Source organism: Monodelphis domestica, chromosome 4, assembly GCF_027887165.1.
Source record: "Monodelphis domestica isolate mMonDom1 chromosome 4, mMonDom1.pri, whole genome shotgun sequence".
In the NCBI taxonomy this organism is placed as follows: domain Eukaryota; kingdom Metazoa; phylum Chordata; class Mammalia; order Didelphimorphia; family Didelphidae; genus Monodelphis; species Monodelphis domestica.
In genome coordinates this window covers 4,428,630-4,453,102 of record NC_077230.1, presented here as the reverse complement: position 1 = coordinate 4,453,102, position 24,473 = coordinate 4,428,630, and the positions used below count along the sequence as shown (strand labels likewise).

The following is a 24,473-nucleotide window of genomic DNA, read 5'->3' as shown; positions in this document are numbered from 1 at the left end:
ATACTTCATCCGTGCTTGTCTGGTCTGTGTGATTAATCCATACATGTTACAGTGGATAATGCTTTATAGTTGCCTAGCTCCAAACAAGAACCTTTAGAATGACCTCCCAGTTTTAAGTTCGTTTGGGGGGGCTCACAAAACATTCTGGGCTTCTTCCTTCCTTTCCTTGCAATCATTAGGGTATCACTGAAGTACTAAAGTGGCTCATTAGTTCTTGTTGGCCAAATGATTAAGCCTTCCTTCTTCCTTTCACACATTTTCCAGGTGACATTTTTTATTCTTGTTCAAGGTTTCTTCATTGGTAATGTTTTAGCCTTCTCACATTCAGCATGTTTCTCTCTATTGCCTTCTGTGATGCTCATTTTCAGTTTTTAGAAACTGTTATTTCCCACACCTCACAACTACATAGAAAGTATGAAGTTATTAAAAAGATGCGCCATTGATTCTAGGGGAAAAACCTTTGAGTATGAAAGCTGTTCTGTAATTCCTGGAAGGCACTCCTGAATTTAACTCTGTCCATTTGTATTTTCAGTCCCAAATAGACACATATGTGTATGTATGTACACACTACTGCTTAAAAGATTCTATTGGTTAATAGATTTCTTTCAACTACATGGTCTTTATTTTTATTGTTATTATTATTTTAAAAAACTCTTTTGTCTTGGAACCAATACATAGTATTGTTCTAAGGGCTAGGCAGTGGGGGTTAAGTGACTTGCCCAGGGTCACACAGCTAGGAAGTGTCTGGTCAGATTTGAACCCAGGACCTCCCATCTCTGGGCCTGGCTTTCAATCCATGGAGCCACTCAACTGCCTCCTATAGTCTTTATTAAAACTAACTTTTGAAGGGTAACAGCTCTTTCAAAGGTCTTGGCAATGTTCCAAATTTTGATTCAATCAGCATGATGTCATTCTCAAACAGGGGTCTTTGGAGGATCCAGAAACAGACTCTTCTCCAAGGATACCTCTCTTTGTGTTAGGTTGTCTTGGTATTTCTTAACAAATGACTACTAGATAAGGTTCTTTCTTTTGTTTCAGGGAGATTTATTTCAATCAATCTGGAATGATTTTGAGGTCTCTGTATATTTTGAGGTCTATCATTTGCTCTGGTCTCACTCTCCCAGAACATCGTCTCTTCTACAAGTCTCTCAAGGTCCAAGGATGCCCCAGAAGGTTAGCAGCTGTCTCTCCTCTCTACTGGCATTAGTTTGGACCTCCTTAGTTGATCCTCCTCCCCTCCCCAGCCCCCCACCCCCGTTTAGTGATAGGGACTAACTCCCCAGCTCCATCTAACCCCTGACCATGAATTCTCTTTTACAAAGAGACATCACGCAATCAGGCTCTACATGTGGGGAGATAACCAGTGCTTCCATCCATCTTTGTGCATTCACCACATCATATTAGACGTGAACTTTAGACACCTTGTTGAAGAAAGCCTTCCTTTAAGAAAGAGCGATTTGCTCCACTGACTTAAATCATTGTAATGCTGTTAATAGCCGACTCATCATTGCACGATATTGCTGTTATGGTGTGCCGCATTTTGATTCTGCTCACTTCACTTTACATCAGTCCAAGTCCATCTTCCTAGGTTTTTCTATAATCATCCATTGCAATTCCACCCCACAACTAGTTCAGTCATTTCCCAATTGATGGACATTTCTCTCGATTTCCAGTTCTTGGCCACCCCAAAGAGAACTCTGTAAATATTTTGCAGCACACGGGCTCTTTTCTGCTTTTTCTGCTTTCCGTGTGAAATGGACCCAACAGTGGTAGAGCTGGATCTAAGGGTATAAATATATATATATATATATGTAATGTATGTATGTATGCATGTATATATATTGTTTTATAGCCATGGGAATAACTCCAAATTGCTCTCCAAAATGATTGGATCAGTTCACAGTTCCCCAGCAGTGTATTGGTGCCCCCATTTTCCCACATCCCCTCCAACATTGCTTATTTTGTCCTCTACTAGCCAGTCTGAGAGGTGTCAGAAGATATTCCAGAATCCTTTTGGTTTGCTTATCTCTGATGGCTCTTATTCTTATAAATTTGACAAAGTTCTCTCTTTACATGAGACGTCTCTGAGAGAAACTGCAGTTCGTTTCCCACCAATTTTCTGCTTTTCTTCTCATGTTGGCTCTAGTAAGTTTTATTTGTCTCTTGTCCATAAATCTGATAAGAAAAATGTTCTCTTTTTTCAGATTTGCTTACTCCCCTACTTTATGTCTAGGTTATGTATCTACTGGATTTGATCTTAGTGAACAATGTAAGATAGTTTCTGAACAAAGTCCTCTCCCTGATCTCATCATATTCAGGTGACACAAATCTGAACCTTTGGTGTTAGCGTACTTAAGCTAACCAACTCAGCAGTCAATATCTTTTAAGGAGAAATTAGGCAAACTTGCATTGGGGCAGGCACAGTACATTATTCTGGCCACATTACCCTTGTGGTGAGGTCTTTGAAGACTTCTTAAGTTTTATTACTTAAGTCATTTCACCATTTAAATCATTGTAAGCCCATCACTTCTCAGGGCTGACGTCTGATGTTCAAGTTGCTTGGCAAAACTAGTGGAGAAAGAGAAAACTAGTAAAAAGAAAACAACTTCACGAGGAAGCCATTAAGTCAGAATGTCAGGGAGAACCCAGTCCAGAGCTGCTCTTCTTTTGCTTCCAATGGGTCTTCCAATATTCAAAAGCAGGAGCAATTCAAGGAGTACCACGCCTATAGCAGTGATAATGGCCCTTCCTACAGTCAGTTGCCCCATCACAGGTCAGAGAAAATTACCCTGTAATATGCTCCACCTGCTCTTCCTGGAAAGCTCCCTGGGGGTGGGGGGGATTCACAACGTTTGTCACCTGAGATGCCTGCGAGAGATTGGCCACCTTCTCCAGTGGGCATGAAAAGGGCTGCTGAGACACCTACTACATAGCTCTCACTCCCACACAGCAAGATTCCGTCAGATAATGCTAGGGGTCTCCTAAGCCCTCCCTGTGTATTAGTTATGCAGCCATACTGGGTATCGTACTGACAGCAACAGGGAGGGAGGCTTACACTCAGTTTTACTTTGCAATGAAAGCAGTGGGACGGATGGGAATGCCATTTGTTCTGTACACTCCAGCCTTTACTCTTCTACTTGTCTGTTGCCCCTGCCACTGGGGACCATTTTCTTTCCACTGCCACTGGGATCTCTGCCACTCTGTGCTGCCCAGTCCTGCCTGTCTGTATCTTTGTTTGCTGCTCATTCTGCCAGCTGCTATCCACTTTGCCAGGGCAGGACCACTGCCAATGAGAAGGGTCTGAGCTCTTCTGACCAAGGCTGGGGCATCATCTGCCATGCCTGGGGTCAGACTCTGCCCTGTTGGGGGAGAAACTATGCAGCCACACAAAAGAGTAACGACGTCAGTGTCATCGAGGTAACTATGTGTGTGTTCTTCCAGATGTACGGGCAATCGCTATTTCCACCAAGGGTAAAAAAATGGCCCTAAATGGGCTCTCCGTTCTGGGTCCTTTAAGGGCCTTCTAGGGAAGTTTCACTGAAAGAGAATTAGGTGTATTTCCCTTCACAAGTCGGAGAGTGGAAACATTTTACATTGATGCAATAGCCCTATCTGGCCTTGGCCAATGAGATGGGGAACAAGTAGCATCGTTGCCCAGTGGCAGCAATATCTCATGGCTCCCGGAGTGCATTTAACATTGTCTTGTCAAGCTTTCCACACCAGCCATTAGACTTGTGCTGCAGAATGATGAGATCCATGTGGCCAAACTTTTACATTTCAAACTAAACTAAACAATAAAACTCAAACTAGCTTTTCCGATAAATGTTTAGGCAATATGGAAGGTCCAAGGATCTCCCTTTCTTTGCATTCTCTCACTTTTTGAATCACCTCCATTACTCTTTAAAAGAACCAAACAAAGCCTTACCTTAAATCTTAGAATCAATACTGTGTATGATTCCAAAGCAGAAGAGTGGTCAGGGCTAGGCAATGGGGGTTAAGTGACTTGCCCAGGGTCACATGGCTGGGAAATATCTGAGGCCAGATTTGAACCCAGGACCTCCTGTCTCTAGGTCTGACTCTCAATCCACCCAGCTGCCCCTAACATTACTCTTAATGACTGCCTGTGTCCATATTTGGTTGGAGACACAAGGACTACCTAGTCAGCAGCAATGCCATTACCCTAAGCAGAAAGCCACTCAGAACACTCAACGTGACTCAGCCTGCTAAGGCTCTATTTTCAGTCGGTGTCTCCAAAGAAAACTGAGTGATGATGACTCTCCTCTGTAAAAAAGGATGGAGCCCGAGTGAGAATTCAGCAAAGCTCATTCTGGATCTGTCCTTTTTGAAGGGGAAACTATTTTTCTTCCCCTTCTTGACCCTCCAGAAGGCTCTGAAGCTAAACTGAGTTCTGAAGAGAATCCCTCATAGGACGTGGAGGGAAGCTTCCATGCCTAGGTTGGAAGTCCTAACCACACTGGAAGGCCCCAAACAGTTGAACAAAATTGTCTTCAAGCACTAGTTCCCGAGGATGCAGAGGAGGCTCTTCTTTTGGAAGGGTCCTAGGCAGTTCCTCTCTAGTCCCCAGGAAATAAAGGCGCCTCTCAGCAAGCCACTATTGTTTATAAAGAGATTAGCGAAAAGAAGCCAGAAGGCCAGTGTAGGCTGACAGCTCTCTGCACTGCCCATCTTATCTTCCACTGCAGTTCTGCTTCGGGCGGTACCTTTGTAGTTTCAGTTTAATACTGGAACAAAATGGCACACATTCAATAGTTAAGGGAGAAACGCTTTATTTAGCAAGGAGAATTGCATTCGATATGATAGACTTTGTAGATAGCTTGCGTTGATTGAGCTGAGCAAAGCTCACCTGCTCTGGATTACCCACCTGGATCCACTCACTGAGCCTCTGATTCAGGCTGGAGCTCCTCCCGGCTGCTGTGTCCTCCCGTGACGAGACGCTCCGATCCACAGTGGAAGCCGTTAGATCCTGGAGCCAGCCAGGTCTAAACGATGATCCTAATGGCTTCCTTCCTCCTACGGCACTTGGCGTTTGTCTTCCGTGTCATGTGTCACTGAGCGCCCCTGGAGGAAGCCATGAAACGGCGTGAAGGAGATCTCCACTTTATTACCAGTTCGTGCTGGGACCTCAAACGCGCTGCGCTCACACGCGAGAGACAGTCGTCTTCTTGTCCACACTTCAGTCCACGGGGAAAGGCGGGAGATCGGACGTGCAGTTACCTCCGTCCCCGTAAAGCGCAGTCCCGGCTCTACGGTCCAAACCCTGTCTTGGCCTTGAGTTTCAGGCGCTTTTCCTGGCTTTCCAGGACAGGCTCTTTCAGTGCCCTCCACCGCAAACATGGTTCCAACTCCTGGTCCAGAGTCCATGGGTGTTCCTCCTTGCCCCTGAACTGAAGGCAAAGTAGAGAACACAACTGTCCCTGCCCACGTCTTGGAGAGGAGGCGAGAGCAAGGGAGCAAGAAGAGGGACTTCCCTTCCTGCCAGTGTAGACTGGGCAGAGCACCTGAAAAGATTGTGCAGGCGGGAATCAATGCTCGTTCTCACCAGTTTTTAGGTAGTGAAAGGAATGGGGTGGCACCTGGCCGGGACACCTCCTGGTAAGGAATGCAGCAGACTCCATGCCAGGCAAATTGGGCATTCTCAAGAGGGCTATGAAGGTCTTCTTGCTAGAACTAGGCACGAGGAGTGAAACCCAAATGGTAATATGAATCTGTCTCCCAAATACCGGAATGAGAGCATCGTTGGTTGACCATTTCTACCTGGATACTCCACAGGCGTTTGAAATTTGACATCTGTAGAATGAAATGCATCCTTTTCCTTCCTAACCCTGCTCCTCCCTGAAGCATCCCTATTAAGGGCACTCCAATCCCGCCAGTCCCATAGGTTCCTGGCCAGTTATCCTCATCCATTTCCCAGCACCACTTCTCTCCAAATCCAATTCTCTGGGTTAGACTTCCACAGTATCTCCTATCTTTCTTCTCTAGTTCAGGCTCTCACCACCTTCTGAATGCTTTATTAAAACAGCTTCCTAATTTGGCTCCTTGCTTTTGATCCCTGTCCAGTAGGGTCTTCCTCAAGCTCCTTTCTGATCATGCCACCATTTGATTCAAGAATATTTAGTGCTCCTGATGGATTCTTTAATAATACGTGTGGTTGGCATGAAAATCCCGCCCAACCTGCCACAATCTGCATATTGTTTCTCTAGTCTGAGGGTTAAGCCTGGTGCATGTATACCATCACTCTTGTCATTGGCGGAGGGAGTGATCACCCCCAATTCCCTTATGGCAAGTGATTTTTGAGAGCATTTAGGGGAAGAGTTTCTTCTTTCCTGTTTCAAGAGAGAACCTACTTGATTCAAAACTTTTGGGGGGGAAAACCTAAAAGGAGAAAGAAAAAAGACTTTGGGAAGTGGAAGACATGTAAAGGATGCCAACATATTTCTGATTTCCCACAGGCCATGGGATACTTCCCTCTGATGAAATCAGGGATTATCTTGCTTGAGAGGAGACATCTTTTGGATAATCAGTTCGGTGTTAAAGAATCGGTCCTTTGGCTCTAAGATATGCTCCTTTCTCTTTAAGGGGGAGTTGGAACTCCCAGATCATTTCCCCTAGACTAGTAATATTTGGAGGTCAGCTTTAATTCGAATCCCCGAGGAGAACAGAGCAGCTGACAATGGTCCATTCCTCTCGTGTTTTCCAAGCAGGAACCAAAGCCCCTCTGGAGAGAGGTGGTTGCATTTCCAGGAATATCTCTTTAGCTACCTAGGAGTCTCATTAGACAAACATGTGCATGAGCACACGTCAAACATGCAAAATACATGCCTTTTCTGACACTTTACACTGTAGAGAAACTGTCCCACTTGCTTTTCTCCACATTCATCATTCTATCTCACATCTACATGATTTTCCAAAGGTTGCCTGAAGTGGAATTTTTATCTCTTGAATGATTTTATCTTTTTGAATGATTCCTTTCCTTTAAAACTTAGTTATAAGAGGCATTTCCTATGGGAAAATCTTCCCTAGATCCTTTGGTTGCTAGTTATGATATTTTTATGTATCTGTTTTCCTGGAGACAGGAAGACCTGAGTTCAAATCTGTATTCAAACACTTACTGGCTGTGCGACTATGGGGAAGTCATTTACCCATTCTTTACCTTAGTTTCCTTAGAGGTAAAATGAGGGCAATAATAACACTTCCCTTACAGGACTGTTGAGAGGATCAAATGAGATTACTTTTAACTTTATGATGTTGTACTTAGAGCTAATTCCAAAAAAGATACTACCTCTGCCATTCCTTATCTCCTTGACTCTGCGGAAGTCATTTAATCACCTAATAGTTTTCAAACAAATCCCTAAGATTCATTTACCGATATATAATCTGTGCTGGCAGAGGAAGTTCCAACCGCAGACATTAGCACTGCTGATGAGACTGGACTTCCTTTGAATTGTCATACATGCCCCACATGTGGTGCGGTGCTTTGCACGTGGTAAACACAATACATTTTTTGAGCTGAATTCTAAATGAATATCTGTTGCTCTTTGGAAATTCATTTTACTCCCTAGTCTTGAGTTTCCTCACGCCTGAGATGTGGGTGCAGGATGAAATAATTTCCAAGGTCACTTCAATCTAAAAGCACACATGATTTAGAAAAAAGTGCTTTTCTACAGGTTGGAATTTCTAAACTCTTCTCCCAGAAAACCATACTTTCTATTTCAGGTTCCCTTTCTCTTGTGGCTTTGTATGTCTTCCTTGTGCTCACAGCCTGAGCCTGAATTTGAACTGGTATCTTCCTGATTCTAGGCACAACACAACGGTGGCATCTAGCTAGAAGGAGAAAGAGAACTCTTACTTCAGACCTGGGAACGATATGTGGCCCAATATTCCAGAGTAGCAAAATGGCCACGATGAGAAAGTTTCTAAAGGAAGGAACAGCTTCTACCTTTCTTTTTATTAGCTTAGTTTCAGTACTGAACCTATTCAATAAAAAGGTGCCTGACTATGGCAGCCAAATGTTGGCCAGACTGGATGAAAGGAGGTAAAGAAATTCCTTATCTATCCCTTGAAAGAGAAGTGACGTGGCCAATGACTGTCTTCAGGTACAATGAAGGAGAAAGACAAGATGGGCAATCAGGCTGGGAGAATTTGGATACTGGTTGGCAGATGCAACAGGACAACACAGGAATCAACAAGAGCCTAAAACAATTTTATTTCCTCTTCTCTATAGCAATGTAGAAGCCACAGAAACGAGTGTAAAAACTAACTGATCCCATATAGCAACGATCGCATACCTTCTCTTGAAATCGCCATCAGATTAGTATCGGCAATTTTGTAGAAGTCCGCTGACTCTGGGGACATTTGAGCATAAGTTAGCCCCATTCAGAGTTTGAAATACATATAATTTCCAAATTCATGAAAAATACAATAATTCTTAGATATAGACTAAATAACAAATTCAGGTATCAGGGAATTTAGCGGAGATTATGACAGCTCACTAAATTGGCTTATTAATATGCTCAGGCCCTTATTTCACTTTCTAGATATGGATAATTTAACCATTCACATTGTCTGAAGAATTCCCCTTTCAAAAAATGACTTGTAGTTAATAGTACTCTAGCTGCATTTTCCTTTGGCAATCCTGGCATTCTGAGTTTGTCTAAATGCGATTCACTTCCCCTCTACATGGCTTTTACTTTCTAGAATTTCTGCACTTTCAGGCACTATGACATTCTCTCCCAAGTGGCTGCTGAGAAATACTGTGCCCGGGTATAGAACAACTCACATGTTCATACCTCTTGTTAAGCATTGTCTGTTTTCTTTGAAATTTATCCCCAAATATACGGGAGTAAAAGGAATTCTGGGAAAAAAAACCCATAAAATCTTTCATACAATAAAATGTTTCTGTTTTCTTTCTGGAAAGAAAAGGTTAATTCTGGATGTTACTTAGTAAATGAAAACGTTTTATTAACTTAATAGGAAAATTTAAACTATATAGCAGATTTACAGTATTCTCAATATATGTTTGTTTTTAGCACACTTTCCTAAATGTTTCTTTAGGGGATTTATCTAAAAGATCTTATAAAAATTGTTAATAAATGCTTAAATTTTTTTTTATGAAATGTATGAAATGTACTATAAAACCAAGAAGTTTAATTTAAAGAACCATTAGATAGAAATTCCTTATTACAAAGTTGAATTTTGTTAAGCCTTGAAGTGCATCCTCTAGTTACCCAGCTGTGTCTTCAGAATCTGTAGAGTCAACTTACAAACAGATGCCTATAAAACAGTTCTGCTAGAATATATAGGTCATGTCTGCTGGGATTTCAAGATCTCGTTCAATTTTCAGTGACAATTTGAAAAGAGATACCTATTATTTTCATATCCCTAAAGAGAGATTATGTCAATTGTAGCCTCCTTATATGGGGAAAATGTTAATGTTTAAAATTTTGTATTGTATATGTTTCTCTAGGAATAAGTGACATTGATGAATTTAATTTAGGGAACTTATCACCACAGTTTTATTTTTTATTTTATTGCCTCTTTTCCCCGAAGACCCAAGATTGGTCATGAATTCTAATTTATGCATCAGATATAATGAAATAAATTTAGTGTTTCTCAAGGAGTGCTGGTATACCAAGAAAGACTGTGGAACTTATAAGTAACTAGAGGAAGCTAATTCCTCCATACATCATTTATTGCCTTTGTCTTTCTCTCTTTCTTCATGTGTCTGGTGTTAGTCCACGGGAAAGTCTGGAACCATCCATGGCTTCTCTCAAAGGAGAGGAAGAATGTCTACTCTCTAAAACATTAGCTCCTCACTTAATACAATCATAGGGCTTTGGGTCAGCTCTTTATCTACCAGTTAGGAAAGTCTTCTGGAAAAATTCCCAGGCTTGGCTAGAAATCAGAGTTATACTAGGTTCGAGTTGTTTGCTTTTAACTTACATCACAGAGGTGCAACTTTTCCACTTGGCAGATAATTCTCTTCTGCATAATATTCTTAAGAACATGAAAAGGAAGCTAATGTTAGTTTTATTCTGTTTTTCTTTTCAGAGAAATTAAGTATCATGAATATTGTCATAGTAGATTCTGAAGTATAAGTATATACAAGATAATATTGCATGATAGTGTTTTCTTAAATAAATGTGATGTACTTTAACGTCCCACATTATGTCTTCTATAATTACTTTTCATAGAATATACCACATGCAATCATATATAACTCCTACTGACCAATGTCTTTTTAGATATATTGGTTTTTATTAATATGTGACCATAAGTGACTGAATTATTATATTTTCTTAGGATTCGCCCAGGTATTGAAAATGGAAACTATTCACATGAATATGTCAAGCCCTCCTCTTGGGAATCATACAACTAATTCTGAACTCAAGGCAAAGAGACCTCGAGTCATGTCAAAAAATGGACACAGCAATGTGAGGATTGACAAAGTTGATGGCATCTACTTACTTTACCTTCAAGACTTATGGACAACTGTTATAGACATGAAGTGGAGGTACAAACTCACCCTATTTGCAGCGACTTTTGTGGTGACCTGGTTCCTGTTTGGAGTCATCTATTATGTGATTGCCTTTATTCATGGGGATCTGGAGCAGAGTGAGCATTCCCCAAATCAAACAGCCTGCATCATGAAAGTCAACTCCTTAACGGGAGCATTTCTCTTTTCTCTGGAGTCCCAGACAACTATTGGATATGGTGTCCGTTTCATTACTGAGGAGTGTCCTCATGCCATTTTTCTGCTGGTTATCCAACTGGTTGTCACAACGTTGATCGAGATCTTTATCACGGGTACTTTCTTGGCCAAAATCGCAAGACCTAAAAAACGGGCTGAGACCATTAAGTTTAGTCATTGTGCCGTTATTACAAAGCATAATGGCAAGTTATGCCTGGTGATTCAAGTGGCCAACATGAGGAAAAGTCTTTTGATCCAATGCCAGCTTTCTGGAAAGCTCCTTAAGACGCATCTCACCAAAGAAGGGGAAAGGATATTACTCAACCAAGCCACGGTCAAGTTTCATGTGGATTCTTCTTCTGAGAGTCCCTTCCTTATCCTACCCATGACATTTTATCATGTCCTGGATGAGACAAGCCCCCTGAGGGATTTGACATCACAAAATCTGAAAGAAAAAGATTTTGAATTGGTGGTTCTCCTCAATGCCACAGTGGAATCCACTAGTGCAGTCTGCCAGAGCCGAACATCTTATATCCCAGAGGAGATCTACTGGGGATTTGAATTTGTACCTGTGGTATCGCTTTCAAAAAATGGAAAGTATGTGGCTGATTTCAGTCAGTTTGAAGAAATCCGAAGAAGTTCAGACTCTACATTTTACTGTGTAGATCCAGAAAAGCAAAAACTTGAAATGAAATATAGGCAAGAAGAACAAAGAGAGAGGGAACTCAGAACAATGTTGTTACAACAGAATAATATTTGATGACACCGGAATCTTAAAAGGATAACTTTACAAGCTAATTCTCCAAATTATAAAAGGGTAGGAATCTGTAGAATGCAAACTCTTGGAGGATAGAAAATGCTTCACTTTTGTCTTTCTCTCTCTTACTCCTAATATGGTACCTTGCACATTATAGATATTTAATAAATATTTGTTGAATTAAATTATTGTATCTACTATAAGACTACAATTTCTAAATGTTTGGGAGTGATCTACAAAAAAAGCTTTGAGGTAGAGAAAAATGTATCCTTTTTATATCTGGTCAAATCAATTATTTTTCTCTGTGAAAAATTCTCTGCGTGTACCTAACATGCTGTGTTCAAAATCTCTCAAAAATAAAATTTTCTAACAATTGTGGAAGAATTTGTGAGAATTTGATCAAATATGGCTCAAAGAATTTCACTCCTTCATTGAATTGGTAGAGATTAGTGGAATAAATATCAAAAGGAAACAGGTTGTGTAAGGATAATTAGCAAAATAATTATATAAGGTATTTATTTGTGTGATTCGAAGAATGACAAAATATACAAAAATCATGTAGTCATCATTTAAAAGCTTGTTCCTTAGTCTTAGGGAGGAGCAAATTGTGTGTGTGTGTGTTGTTAAGAAAGTGTGTGCTTTTGAAGAGAAATTCTTAAAATTATTAGTTTCTTCGTGTCATTTGTTTTTACCACGTACCTACTTATGATTTGTCTTATCCTTAGACTTCAGAGTGGTAAAACAAAATAGAAATTAACAAGGATAGGAACTATTTCTTCAAGATGCCACTTATGGCGTATTTTGGAAATGGATGTGTTCAATGTAACTTGGATCTATGGATAACATGAATGAATTGGTTGGGCTTTCTGGACTGTTTTTCTCCCTCTTTTTTATAGAAGATGGGTTTCTCAGAGGCAAGGAGAAATACAATGGAAATGATATACTAATAAAGTGTTCTGGCAGTCAGATGACTTCAATAAGCACATAGATAGGATATGTCACAGGCAGGGCTTGGATAAAGAATTTGCTGACTTTAAGACCATTCTATCGATTACGCAATGGCATTTTTGGTCTATTTCTATATTCAACACAAAGTAAGGTGGTATAATTTGTAAGAAAATAATGCTCACAGTTAAATAGACAGCATTTCCTTTTTTAATAGAATTTTTTGATTTCCATTTAATTCATTTGAGTACAACTTTGTCTTAAATAAAGTTTTCTCCAATGTGTATCATAATCGTAAGAGATTTTAAAATATATATAATTAAGATAATTTTATTCAAAATCCTTTGATTATTAACCCTGAGCCTTAGAATAGTGGAAGATATATTCCTCCAAAGTATTTAGTATTGTTATGGAAGATATTCCCATGGAGATTCCCAAAGAAAAGAGGATGTTTCATAGGTGGTAAGGACCTCTGTAAGGATGCTCGTGTTTGTAGGTGACATTATGCTGAATTCATTAAGCTCACGTCACTTCAAAGGGTCTGAAATGAGATTTACAAACACCAAGGCATGTAACAAAGTAAGAATATATGTTGTGGAGACCAGCAGTTGCAGTTGGATGGAAAGTCTAAAGAGATGATCTTCTAGTACATATATCTTGGACAAATAGTGCAGAAGAAGAATTCATTTCATCTATAGCTGAATAGGAAGGGAGTGACTAAATTACTTTGGGGAAATCATGTGGTATTTTCTAATGACTCCAACCTTCTCTCTGAAACAAATATTCTTGTGAGAGCAGTCTGGCTTCAAGCCAAGGAATACTACAGGTTCTGAAGAATTACATTTAGGGATCACTCAAAGTATGCGGTGGGCAAAAGGAGACGATGAGGAGTGAGGTAGCACAGTGGCTGAGCACTGGATCTGTAGTCATGAAGATGAGTTTCAATCCAGTTTCAGATAGTTACTAGCTGTGTGACCAAGGGCTACTTACTAAACCTCAGTCTGTCTCAGTTTTCTCATTTATAAAATACTTCCTAGATTCATTGTGAGGAAAAAGTGTGATAATATTGGGAAGCACTTTATAAACTTTTGAGCGCTGTATAAATGTTAGCTAGTGTTGTTATGGATTATCATAGAAAGACGTGACTTACAAAAGAGGGGACTGGAGAGAGTTAAGTGGCTCAGTGGATAGAGAGCCAGGCCTGGAGACTGGAGGTGATGGGTGCAAATCTGACTTCAAATATTCCCTAGCTGTGTGACCCTGGGCAAGTCACTTAACCACCCTGCCTAGCTGTTACCACTCTTCTGCCTTAGAACAAACACATCACTAATTCTAAGATGGAAGATGAGGGTATTTTAAAAAGGAGAGGAATAATCATATAGTAATGGAAGAAAACCAATGGAAAATCCAGGTGTTTTTTGGTAGCTTCAAGGAGCCTAGAAAAAGCCCACCAACACATAGGATGAAGAAATATTTTAAAAATTGCTATGATATGCAATACCCACATTGCTAAGAAAATAAATCTATTGAAATAACAATGATAGAGAGTGAAACAGATCTGAATAAAGAGGAAGAAGCCCAATTTATAGTTCATAGCAATATTTTTACATAAGATTTGCATAGGATTTTTCTGACATTTCTTTTGCAATCTTTGATTTAAGCAAAGATTGAAGTGTTTTATTAACTTCATACAGAACAAGGATACAGAGAATCTAAAAATTAATTATAGCAATAAACTATGAGATTATCAATAAAAACATAGAGAGCTTAATTTATTTCTGATTGTAGTCTGACTAAATATATCAAATCATACTGTTTATCTATAAAACTATAATCCATTTAATAAGCTGGCCAGAGCAGGTAATGAACCAACTTTATTATATTTGAAGTTTTCTGATGCTAAAAGATTCATTCTAAGCATATGTTAACTGAGTTTTGGCATTTTGAAAAATTTCTGGTGTCTATACTTTTCTTATTAGAAACTGTTAGAAAATCACTTTTCTTTCTTGCTGGAATTGCAATAGCAGAGACATGGGGTGCTAAAAGCCTGCACCAGAGTGGTGCAGAGGAGAGAGGAGGGTATACACGAGAGATGTTACACAGGCATAATTGAAAATACTTGTCAATGATTGGGTACCGGGTGAGCAAAATGGGGAATTGAGGGTGACACCTAAATGGTGAATCTGCTGGGAGCATGAAGGTGCCCTGAACAGAAATAGGAGGTTTATAAAGTGGAAATTTATAAAGTGGATTTGAGGGGAAGATAATTAGTTCAGTTTTAGATGTGTAGAGTTGAACATGTCTATTGGGCATGTAATTTGGGATGTCCAGTAGTTAGTTAAAGACGAGAGACTGAGGTAAGCAGAGAGTTTATAAATGAATAATTAATTTGAGGATCATTAATATAGAGATGATAAAGGGATTCATGGGAGCTGATGGGATCACTAAGTGAAAGACTATGTAGAGAGGAAAGGGCCCAGAATATAATCCTGTGGGGATGCCTACGGTCAGCAGTCCTGCCATGAATAAAGATCAAGGAAAGGAGGTTGAGGAAGAGAATCTGGATAAGTTTTTGTCCCCCTCCAAAAAAAAAACAGAGAAAAGAGAATGGCAAGGAAAAGAGATGATTACTGAGTAGTAAAAAGTTGCAAAAGGGTCAAGATGGATGAAAAATGAAAAAAAAAAGGTCATCAGATTTGGCCATTGAGAGATCATTAATAACTTTGAAAAGATCAGTTCTGGTTGGATTAGGAGATCAGATAGAGAGCTAGACTGGCAAGAGTTAAGAAATGGAGCCAAGATAGGGATATGCTGGAAACAGTGCATTGAACTTCCTCCCTGTTCCTTCCTTCTTGCAAAAAAAAAAAAAATCTCTTCCAAACACTTAAAAAATGCACTCAATCAAAATAGGAACCCTAATGGGAAAAATCAAGAAAAAGTCTTGATAATTCCTATTTCCGGGCAAAGTCAATATAGGGATACAAACTGAAAAAGCTTTTGACAATGAGGACTATATCTGTCCAAAAGTATGACAGTGCCCAGCCATAGTCTGTATACTAGGGGGAAAGGGGGTTCTAGAACCATACCTGGGGGTCATAGAGAGTAGGAAGAGGTGCCAACTGGAAGTTTGTCATTACTACCTATTTCCACATTAGAGGTCCAAGGTAGACTGTGGAAGGAGGTGTTTGCCTGAGGTTAGTATTCGGGGGAAGGGAGAAGAAATGGGCCCTAGACTGAGGAGCAAATTCAGAAGGAATAGCAACAGTTTGACTGACCCCCAGAACCCCCCCAGAGGACTTCTGTTCCATATTCTAGCCCAGTCTGAAGTAGAAAGATCACCAGGGTCGGAATCTTAGAACCAAGAGGAGACTGTAGTTCTATGCCTCAGAGTCCTCAGAGCATCCTAGCTGACTTCACAAAAAAAAAAAAAATTATCTTCATTTTATTCCAATAACACATTTACATGTAAGTTTTACAAAGTCATATGATTCATGTTGTCTCCCTCTGCTCCTCCCTCCCCACTCCTGGAACTGACGAGCAATTCCACAGGGTTGTACATGCATCATCACTCTAAGCATATTTCCACATTCTTCATTTTTGTAAAAGAATAATCTTATAAAACTAAAACCCAAATCACATACCCAAATAAACAAGCGATAAATCATATGTTTCCATTTGCATTTCTACTCCCACAGTTCTTTCTCTGGAGGTGGATACATTCTTTTTCATAAAACCCTCAGAATTGTTTGGGATCATCATGTTGTTGTAAGTAGCAAAGTCTGTTACGTTTGATTGTCTCGCAATATTTCAGTTACTGTGTATAATCTTCTCCTCATTCTACTTATTTCGTTCTGCATCAATCCATGTAGCTCTTTCCAGTTCTTTATGAAATCAGCCTGTTCATCATTCCTCAAAGCACCCAACAATCTACTGGGCTCAGATCAAATTCAAGGAAAGGCACAGATAAAGAAGGCAACAATCAGACTTTGTACTGGATCAGTCTACACTGGATATGTTGAAAGCTTACAGATTGTCAGGAGCTGTTCCTAAGAGAGATAAAAAATAAAAGGAGCAAAAAGACAAACCCAAACTTTTCCTCCAAAAATACTCAGACCCTGGATCTAACACTGTTTAAGTTAGGAAGTAGTCAGGAAAAACTGAAAACAAACAGAAAAGAATTCCATCATAAAAAGCAACTGTGGAAGAGATATTTAAGACACAAATCTGAAAAAGAATAACTACAAAACTTCTATTTTTAAAATCCTTAAATAAAAACATTCATCTGGAAATTCTTAGAAGACATGAAGCAACAGTTTTAAAAGAAGATCAAGTTTTTTTTTATAAATGAAATAAAAATTATAGAAGAGGGGGTGGGAGGAGGGGAGGGAACATGAATCATGTAGCCATGGAAAATTTTTCTCAATCAATAAAATTAAATTTAAAAAAGAATTATAGAAGAAATATTCAGAAAGGGAATTATTGTCTTGACATAAGAGATATAAAACCTTGACCAAAAAAATCCTAAAATTGATCATTCAACAAAACAGGAAAAAATATTAAATTAAAGAAAAAAACCTAACAAATAAAGAAAATGTAGAGTTTCTCATAGCAAAAGAAAAGATTTCATAATCTTTTATTATTAAAATACTATTTAAAAAACTATTATTAAAAAAAACTTAAACATAAAAGCTTCAAAGTCATATTTCAAAAACTCTTAAAAAGAAAACTGCCCAGATCTTTTTGAACTATTTTAGTGCTAAATAGAAAGAGAAAGAATCCATTGGTCACATGAAAGAAACCCCCAAATTAAAACTCCTGGGTAAATTATAGGTGAAATACAATATTTCCAAGTCAACGAAAAAATCCTACAAGTGAAACAAACAAACAAGCCAAAAACCCTTTAAACACCCAGAAAGAATTAAAGTACTGAAGGGCCACAGTCAGGGTAACATAATTTATTAGCCACCTCTACATAGGAGCAAAAGTCTTGGAATTTGGTATTCCAAAAAGTAAGGATTTACATTTAAAATCAAGAATAACTTAAGCAGCACAACAGAATATAGTCCTAACAGGAGTAAATGAACCTTAAATGAAAGGACTTCCAAGCATTCTGGGTGAAATAGTTAGAATTATATAGAAATTTTGGAGTAAACACACAAGAATTAAGAGAGTAAATGTAAATATGACTTGAACAATGATAAAGGACTAAACAAAGATAAGCACTTATTTTCTCATGTTGGGAGGTGATAAATCTGCTCCTTTGGAGCTCTTTCGTTATCAGGGTTGGAGAGGAGATTTACTTACACACGGTCTGGAAATAGTCCTCTTATATTTGATTATCTTAGAATAAAAATGGCAAGAGAAAGATGATCACTAGGGCAGCGATGACAAAACTTTTAGAGAGATGTAGTGCCCAAACTACAAGCCTCATGCCACATGTGAGCCCCCCATCTTACCCCAGACAGGACAGGGAGGAAGTGGCTGCTGGGCAGAGGAGTGGGTGATATGAGAAATGTCCTCAGGCATCTGTGGAGAGGGGGAAGAGAGCAGCCCCCTTAGGCACGGGTGCCATAGGTTCACCAGCATAGCTCTAGGATGAAGGGAAAAGAAAGTTACAGAAAATTATCTCACATAAGCAGGATGCACAAATAAATATCAAGGCAGATAAAGAGGGAAGAATGCATATATATATATATATATGTATATATATATACATATATATGTGGCATAAATACATTTCAGACAATTGGGTAATAGGAGTAGGGAAGGAAGAAGGGGAAAATTTAAGGAAGATAGTTTAAGGGACGGTTTATTCCTAAACAAAACAAACTATAAGAATGCACAAAAAAATTCATAGCCCTTTTTGAAGTGAACAAAAACTGAAAATTTGAGGGGGTACTTAAAAACTAGAGCATGGTTGAATTATTTATGGTCTATAAATTATTGGACAATTTATAAAATGATAACATTATGGACAAAAATAACTGAAAATTGATTAGGCTAATAATTAACCACAATTTTAGAAGGCTAGTGATGAAACATGGTACATACCTCATGATAGAAAGATGAAGGATTCAAAGTGCATAATGAGACAGAAGTATTTTTTAAACTCTTACCTTCCATCCTAGAATCAATACTGTGTATTGGTTCTAAGGCAGAAGAGCAGTAAAGGCTAGGCAATGGAGGTTATGTGACTTACCCAGGGTCACACAGGAAGTGTTTGAGGTCAGATTTGAACCTAGGACCTCCCATCTGAAGGCTTGGCTCTCAATCCACTGAGCCACATAGCTGCCCTCCATAAGTTTTTTTTTGGACAAGGTTCATGTGAGAATTTGTTTTGTTCATTATATATGTTTATGACAGGTTTTATTTTACTTTTATTCTCAATGTCTGGAGTGAAGGAGGGAATCAGGGGAAGGAGATAAGGCTGATTTTTGATGAATGAAAAAATTAAAAAGTAAATGAACAGACAAAAAAAGAAGAGAGTGAGAGAAAAAGGAAGGAAAGGCAACTATTGTAAAGGGCCTTCTCAAGTTTAGTCACAGAAGGGAGAAGACAGCAGATTTTGATGGATGAAGCAAGAACTTTGGGTTTTTTGATGATGAGGGAGATCTGGGCAAGTTAGTCGGTAATAGGAATGAAGCCAATAGAACAATAATGAAGATAAATGAGAGTTGGAATGATGGAGAGAGTAATCTGCTGGAGAAAAATAAGATAAAATACTTGTGTACATGCTGGGGTTTGGAATAGTCAATACCATGTAAGACATGCATGAAGAAGGAGAAAATAACAGAAGGTATCTGGATTGCATGACATAAAGAAGGGAGAAAAAGGAACTCTCAGAGAATGACCTCATTTTTTTTCAATAAAATGAGGCAACTTTCTCAGATGATGGGGGTTCAGAGGGTGAAATTATGGGAAATTTGAGGTGGGATAAAAAGATTGGAAAAGCAACTACTGCGGAAGAGATAGTTAATTAGGGAAGTATAAAAGAATTGTCTTCCAGCAGTGAGATTATGTGACAGAAATTTCAGTGGAGCCACGTAGTACAATTTCATGATTTTCTCTAGCTTCATTTTTTAGTACATACATTAGGGTTAAGCCAAAGTCAATAATACCTCAAGGCTGAGACCTGGCAGTCTAAGGGATTCAAGCAGAGTGTAGAGTTGAACTGATTCCCCACCACTGAAGATAGGGAAAGGAGAGGGTAGCTAGTGATGATGATGCTCTAGGAGAGAAGCACACTTTGAGGGTCTGGAATTCAGTGTGCATTAAGAACAGGGGTTAGACTTGTAAGACAGAAGAAGAGATGGGCTGATGCTATATTGTGATCAGATAAGGGAATTTGGGAGTTCATGAACGTGGCAGTAGAACATTTGTGAGTGGTGCGAACGTCAAGAGTCTGACTATTTTTGTATGTGACTGAGAAGGTTTTAGGAAACTAGTAAGTTGAAAAACTGCAGCTAGCATGCTTGAAGGGGTATCGCTACATCCACTGAAGTCCTTTAGTGTTAGTAGAGAAAGATGGAGCCATCAGAGTTTCCTGGAAAGTAATAGATAGCACCTTCCAGACCTTTGTGTGAGTGACAGATGTGAAGTGAGTGGACCTCAAAGGAAGAAAGGTTTCTGAGTAATGGTGGTAGAGGGAGAATGTGGAAGTGACTGCGGAGCAAGGGATGCTCTAATTCCCTCTCTTAATGAGAGGCATTAGTGAACGGGAAGTCATTCCTGGAAAAGGCAGTGAATGAGTCTGTGTCACCAGGAGGGAGGCAAGTTTCAATGAAATCCAAAAGATGGAGGGAATGGGAAAAGGAAAGACTTAAGGTGAAAGCAAGTTTGTTGCCTATGGAATAGGCATTCCAGAGAGCATGGTGGAAGGAAAAGGAACATTGTATGAGGATTGCATTGAAGAGAAAGGAAATAAAGGATTTGGGGAGAAGGAATAGGATATGAATAATATTCACTGGTGGTTCAGAATAACTGGAGTGAAGAGGATATTACTAGGGGAAAGTTTACTAACCATTCAGAAAAAAAGATTTTAGATATATTTTCTTTTTTTATCCCTTACCTTATGATTATAATGAAATACTATTTTGCTACAAGAAATGATGCGGATGATTCTGGAAAAATCTGGAAAGACTTACATGAACTGAAACAAAGGGAAGTGAGGAGGATGAGAAAAACATTGTACATAGTGACAGTAATTTAATACAGCTTAACCACAAGTGTCCCCGCCCCTCCTCCCTTGCTCATATCACATAGACAGACATGTTCATATGTCATCCCAGAGACATAGACATCATCATAAAATTATGTCTTTCACATTTCCACATTTTATTCCACATTCTGAGGGTAACATTCACAATTTATTCTCCAAGAATTAAATCTGTGGCTGTGTGTTATGTTCTCTTGTGTAGCTATTTCCAAGTTTTATTAAAAGTAGCCTGCTCATCATTTCTTATGGCACAATAGTCATAAATCACAATCATATACTACAGTTTTTCCAGTCATTCCTCAATTGATGGATATCCCTTCAATTTCCAGTTCTTTGCCCCCACAAAGAGCTGCTATAAATATTTTGGAACACATAGGTTCTTTCCCTTTTTTCCCTGATCTCCTTGGAAAATAGACCCAGTAGAAGTATTGCTGCATCTAAGGGTATACATAGCTTTATAACTCGCTGGGTGTAATTACAAATTGTTCTCCAAAATGGCTGGATCAGTTCACTGCTCCATCAACAATATATTAGTGACTCATTTTTTCCATATCCACTCCGACATTTTTCATTTTACCCTTTTGTCATTTAAGCCAATCTGATGGGTGAGAGACAATATTTCAGAATTGTTTTGGTTTGCATTTCCCTAATTAGTAATGATTTCGAGCATTTTTTTCATATGTTTATATATGGCTTTAATTTCTTCATCCAAAAATTGTCTGTTCATATCTTTTGACCATTTATCAATTGGGGGATGGATCTTAATGTCATAAATTTGACAAAGTTCTCTATATGTTTTAGACATAAGATCACTATCTGAGAGGCTGTCTATACCCCCCCCCCATTTTCTACTTTCTTTCTAATCTTGCAGCATTTTGTTTTATTTATACAAAACCTTTTCAATTAAATGTACTCAAAATTATCCACTTTTACATTTCAATATGCATCTTTTGTTGACTTATAAATTTCTCTCTTATCCCTATATCTGATAGGTAATCTGTTCCCTTTTCTAATTTACTTATTGATATCTCCTTTTACATATAGATCATGAATATATTTGGATCTTAGTGAATGGTGTAAGATATTAATCTATATCTAGTTTCTGAAAAACTACTTTCTAATTGTCCCAATAATTTTTTTCCAAATACTGACTTCTTATCCCAAAAACCTGGATCTATGCTTTGACAGAAATATTTTTTATGAAAAAATTATGAATGACCTAGTTATTCTCAGCAATGCAGTGATCAAAAACAATCCCAGAGCCTAAAGAAAAATGCCATCTGCTACCTGAGAATGAACTGATGCAGTCTGAATGAAAGCTGAAATATACTCTATTTCACTTTCTTCTTCCCCCCCCCCCCACAAAATGACTAATATGGGAAAAATATTTTACATGTAAAATCTATATCAGTTTGTTTTGGGGGGTGAAGAGGAAGATAATTTGGAATTCAAGATTTTGAAGAAAATAGATGTTTTTGAAAATTGGAAAAATAAATACAGCAAAAAAGGGAAAGGGTTTAAAAAAAGACCATCAAGAACAGAAAAAGGTATTATAGATGAAAGAAAGGAAAATGTTGTACCAAAGTATTCCATCCTGCCCATAATAAAAATATCTAAGAGAGCCACTTAGCTACCCCATAGATATATTTTATTTTCCATAGGAGTTTAGTCAGAGTAGTATCTTCTTAGGGTCTTAGGGAGTCGATAGAAAGGAGTATGTACTTGGAGTTGAAGGAATAGTGTTACTCCTTGACATAAGTATAATTTTTAGATTGTTGGATGTTATAGTTAAAATGATAGGACTCCAAAATGGAGTCCAATAATAAGGGGATGTTAATAATGAAAGTCACTTAGGGGGGTTTCAGTGGGTGTTTCCATCCTTCCTGGGGGCTGCTTTGCAGTCCCCGGTTTCCACATGGGCCATGTCAAACAGTGTGGTCTTTGATGGCTCCTGGCAGAGTCAGTTAAGCTAAATGATCCCAAATTCAGTTAAGCTAAATGAGGCCCAAAAGATCTTACTCCACCCTTTAATTCTGACCTTCTGATTATATATCCACCTCATGTGTATTTCTTGAAGACAACATATGGTAGGGTTTTGGATTCTAATCCATTCTGCTATTTGTCTACATTTTATGGATGAGTTCATCCCATTCACATTCAAAGTTATGCTTGTCACTTGTGGATTCCCTGGCATTTTGATATCCTCCCCTAATACTGACCTTTCTTCTTTAGCTATAACCTTTTAAACCAGTGATTTACTTTAGTTCAGTCCCCCTAGTCCCCTCCCTTGAGATGCTTCCCTTTCTAGCCCCTCACTTTTTGTTCCCTTCACCTTCCCCCTCTCCTTCCCTCCCTTTTTACACCCCCTCCCTTCTCCCACTCCTTAATTTCCCCTTCTCTCTTACCCTGTTGGTTAAGATAGAATTCAAGATCCCAATAGATCTAGATGTTCTTCCCTCTCAGAGTTGATTTCACTGAGAGTAAGGTTTAAGTAATACCAATTCACACTCTCTTCTTCTCCTTCTTATAGAATTCTTCACCTCACCTTCCCATGTGTATCTTTGTGGGACAAAGATTATTCTATTTAGTTTTTTCTATTTCTTGAAGTATATCTTAGTACCATCACCGATACTCTCCCTCCCTTTTTCTTTCTCCCCCCCTTTCTCCATATCATCTTGATGCCCCAATCTTTCCCTATGCCTGATTTTTCTAACTACTCTAATGATGCATACAATTTTTGAGAGTTACACATTACATTTTCCCCACATATTAATATATATATATATACATATATATATATAATTTGATATAAATGTAGTCCTTATAGAAGAGAGTTTGGATAAAAGAAAAAGACAACATTTTTCTCCTTTTCCCTTTCCTTCATATTTACCTTTCATGTTTCTCTTGCTTTTTGTGTTTGGATGTCAAACTTTCAACAGAGCTCTGGTCTTTTCTTTATAAATACTTGGAAATCTTCTAATTTGTTGAATGCCCATACTTTCCCCTGGAAGTATATAGTCAGTTTTGATGGATAGCTGATTCTTGTTTGAAGACCCAGCTCTCTTGCCTTGTTAAATATCATGTTCCATGCCTTACGGTTATTCAGTGTGGAAATTGCAAGGTCTTCTGTGACCCTGATTGGCATTCCTTTATATCTAAATTGTCTTTTTCTGGCTTCTTGTAAGATTTTTTCTTTTGCTTGAAAGCCTTGAATTTGGCAATTGCATTCCTGGGAGTTGTCTTTTGGGGATTTAGTGTAGAGGGTGTTCTGTGAACTCTTTCAATGCCTATATTGCCCCCTTGTTCTAGAATCTCTGGGCAGTTTTCTTGGATGATATCTTCTATTATGATATCAAGATTACTCTTTATTTCTGGATTTTCTGGTAGACCAATGATTCTCAAATTGTCTCTCCTTCTGTTTTCCAGGTCTGTCACCTTGTCATTGAGATATTTTATGTTTTCTTCTATTTCATTGATTTTTTGACTTTGCTTTATTGATTCTTGCTGTTTTGCAAGATCATTGGTTTCCAGTTGCTCAATTCTGATCCTTAAGGCTTGGTTTTCTGCTTTGATCTTTTGGCATTCAGCTGTAATTTTTTGGTTCTCTAATATAATTTGTTGGTTTTCTTTTAGAACCATTTCCCACTTCTCTTTCCAGAGGGCTTCCATCTTTCTGATGATAAACTCCATTTGAGACTCTTCCAGGGCTTGTGGAAAATTTTCATTTTTTTTTCAGTTTTGCCTTTGTTTGACTTTTGTCCAGTATTTCCTCTATAGTTTGGGTTTTTCCTCCATAAAAAGTTTCAAGGGTGACAGTCTTCTTTTTTGATTTCTTGCTGGGATTTTGA

At 38.5% G+C, this 24,473-nt stretch overlaps 1 protein-coding gene across 5 annotated transcripts in view; it reads left to right on the top strand.

Moving 5' to 3' along the window:
- KCNJ15 (potassium inwardly rectifying channel subfamily J member 15) overlaps nt 1-11,849 on the top strand; it is a 43,499-nt gene extending 31,650 nt beyond the window's left edge. For 3 of the 5 annotated variants that reach the window (XM_056825975.1, XM_001363102.4, XM_056825973.1), the window contains one exon: nt 10,321-11,849. In XM_056825975.1, coding sequence (XP_056681953.1) covers nt 10,341-11,468 — 1,128 coding nt within the window. In that variant the 5' untranslated portion in view covers nt 10,321-10,340 and the 3' untranslated portion in view covers nt 11,469-11,849. Of the gene's footprint in view, nt 1-1,038; nt 1,174-10,320 lie in introns of all 5 variants that reach the window. The other 2 variants (XM_007493103.3, XM_056825974.1) reach the window with 1 other exon arrangement.
- The last annotated feature ends 12,624 nt before the right edge of the window (nt 11,850-24,473 follow it).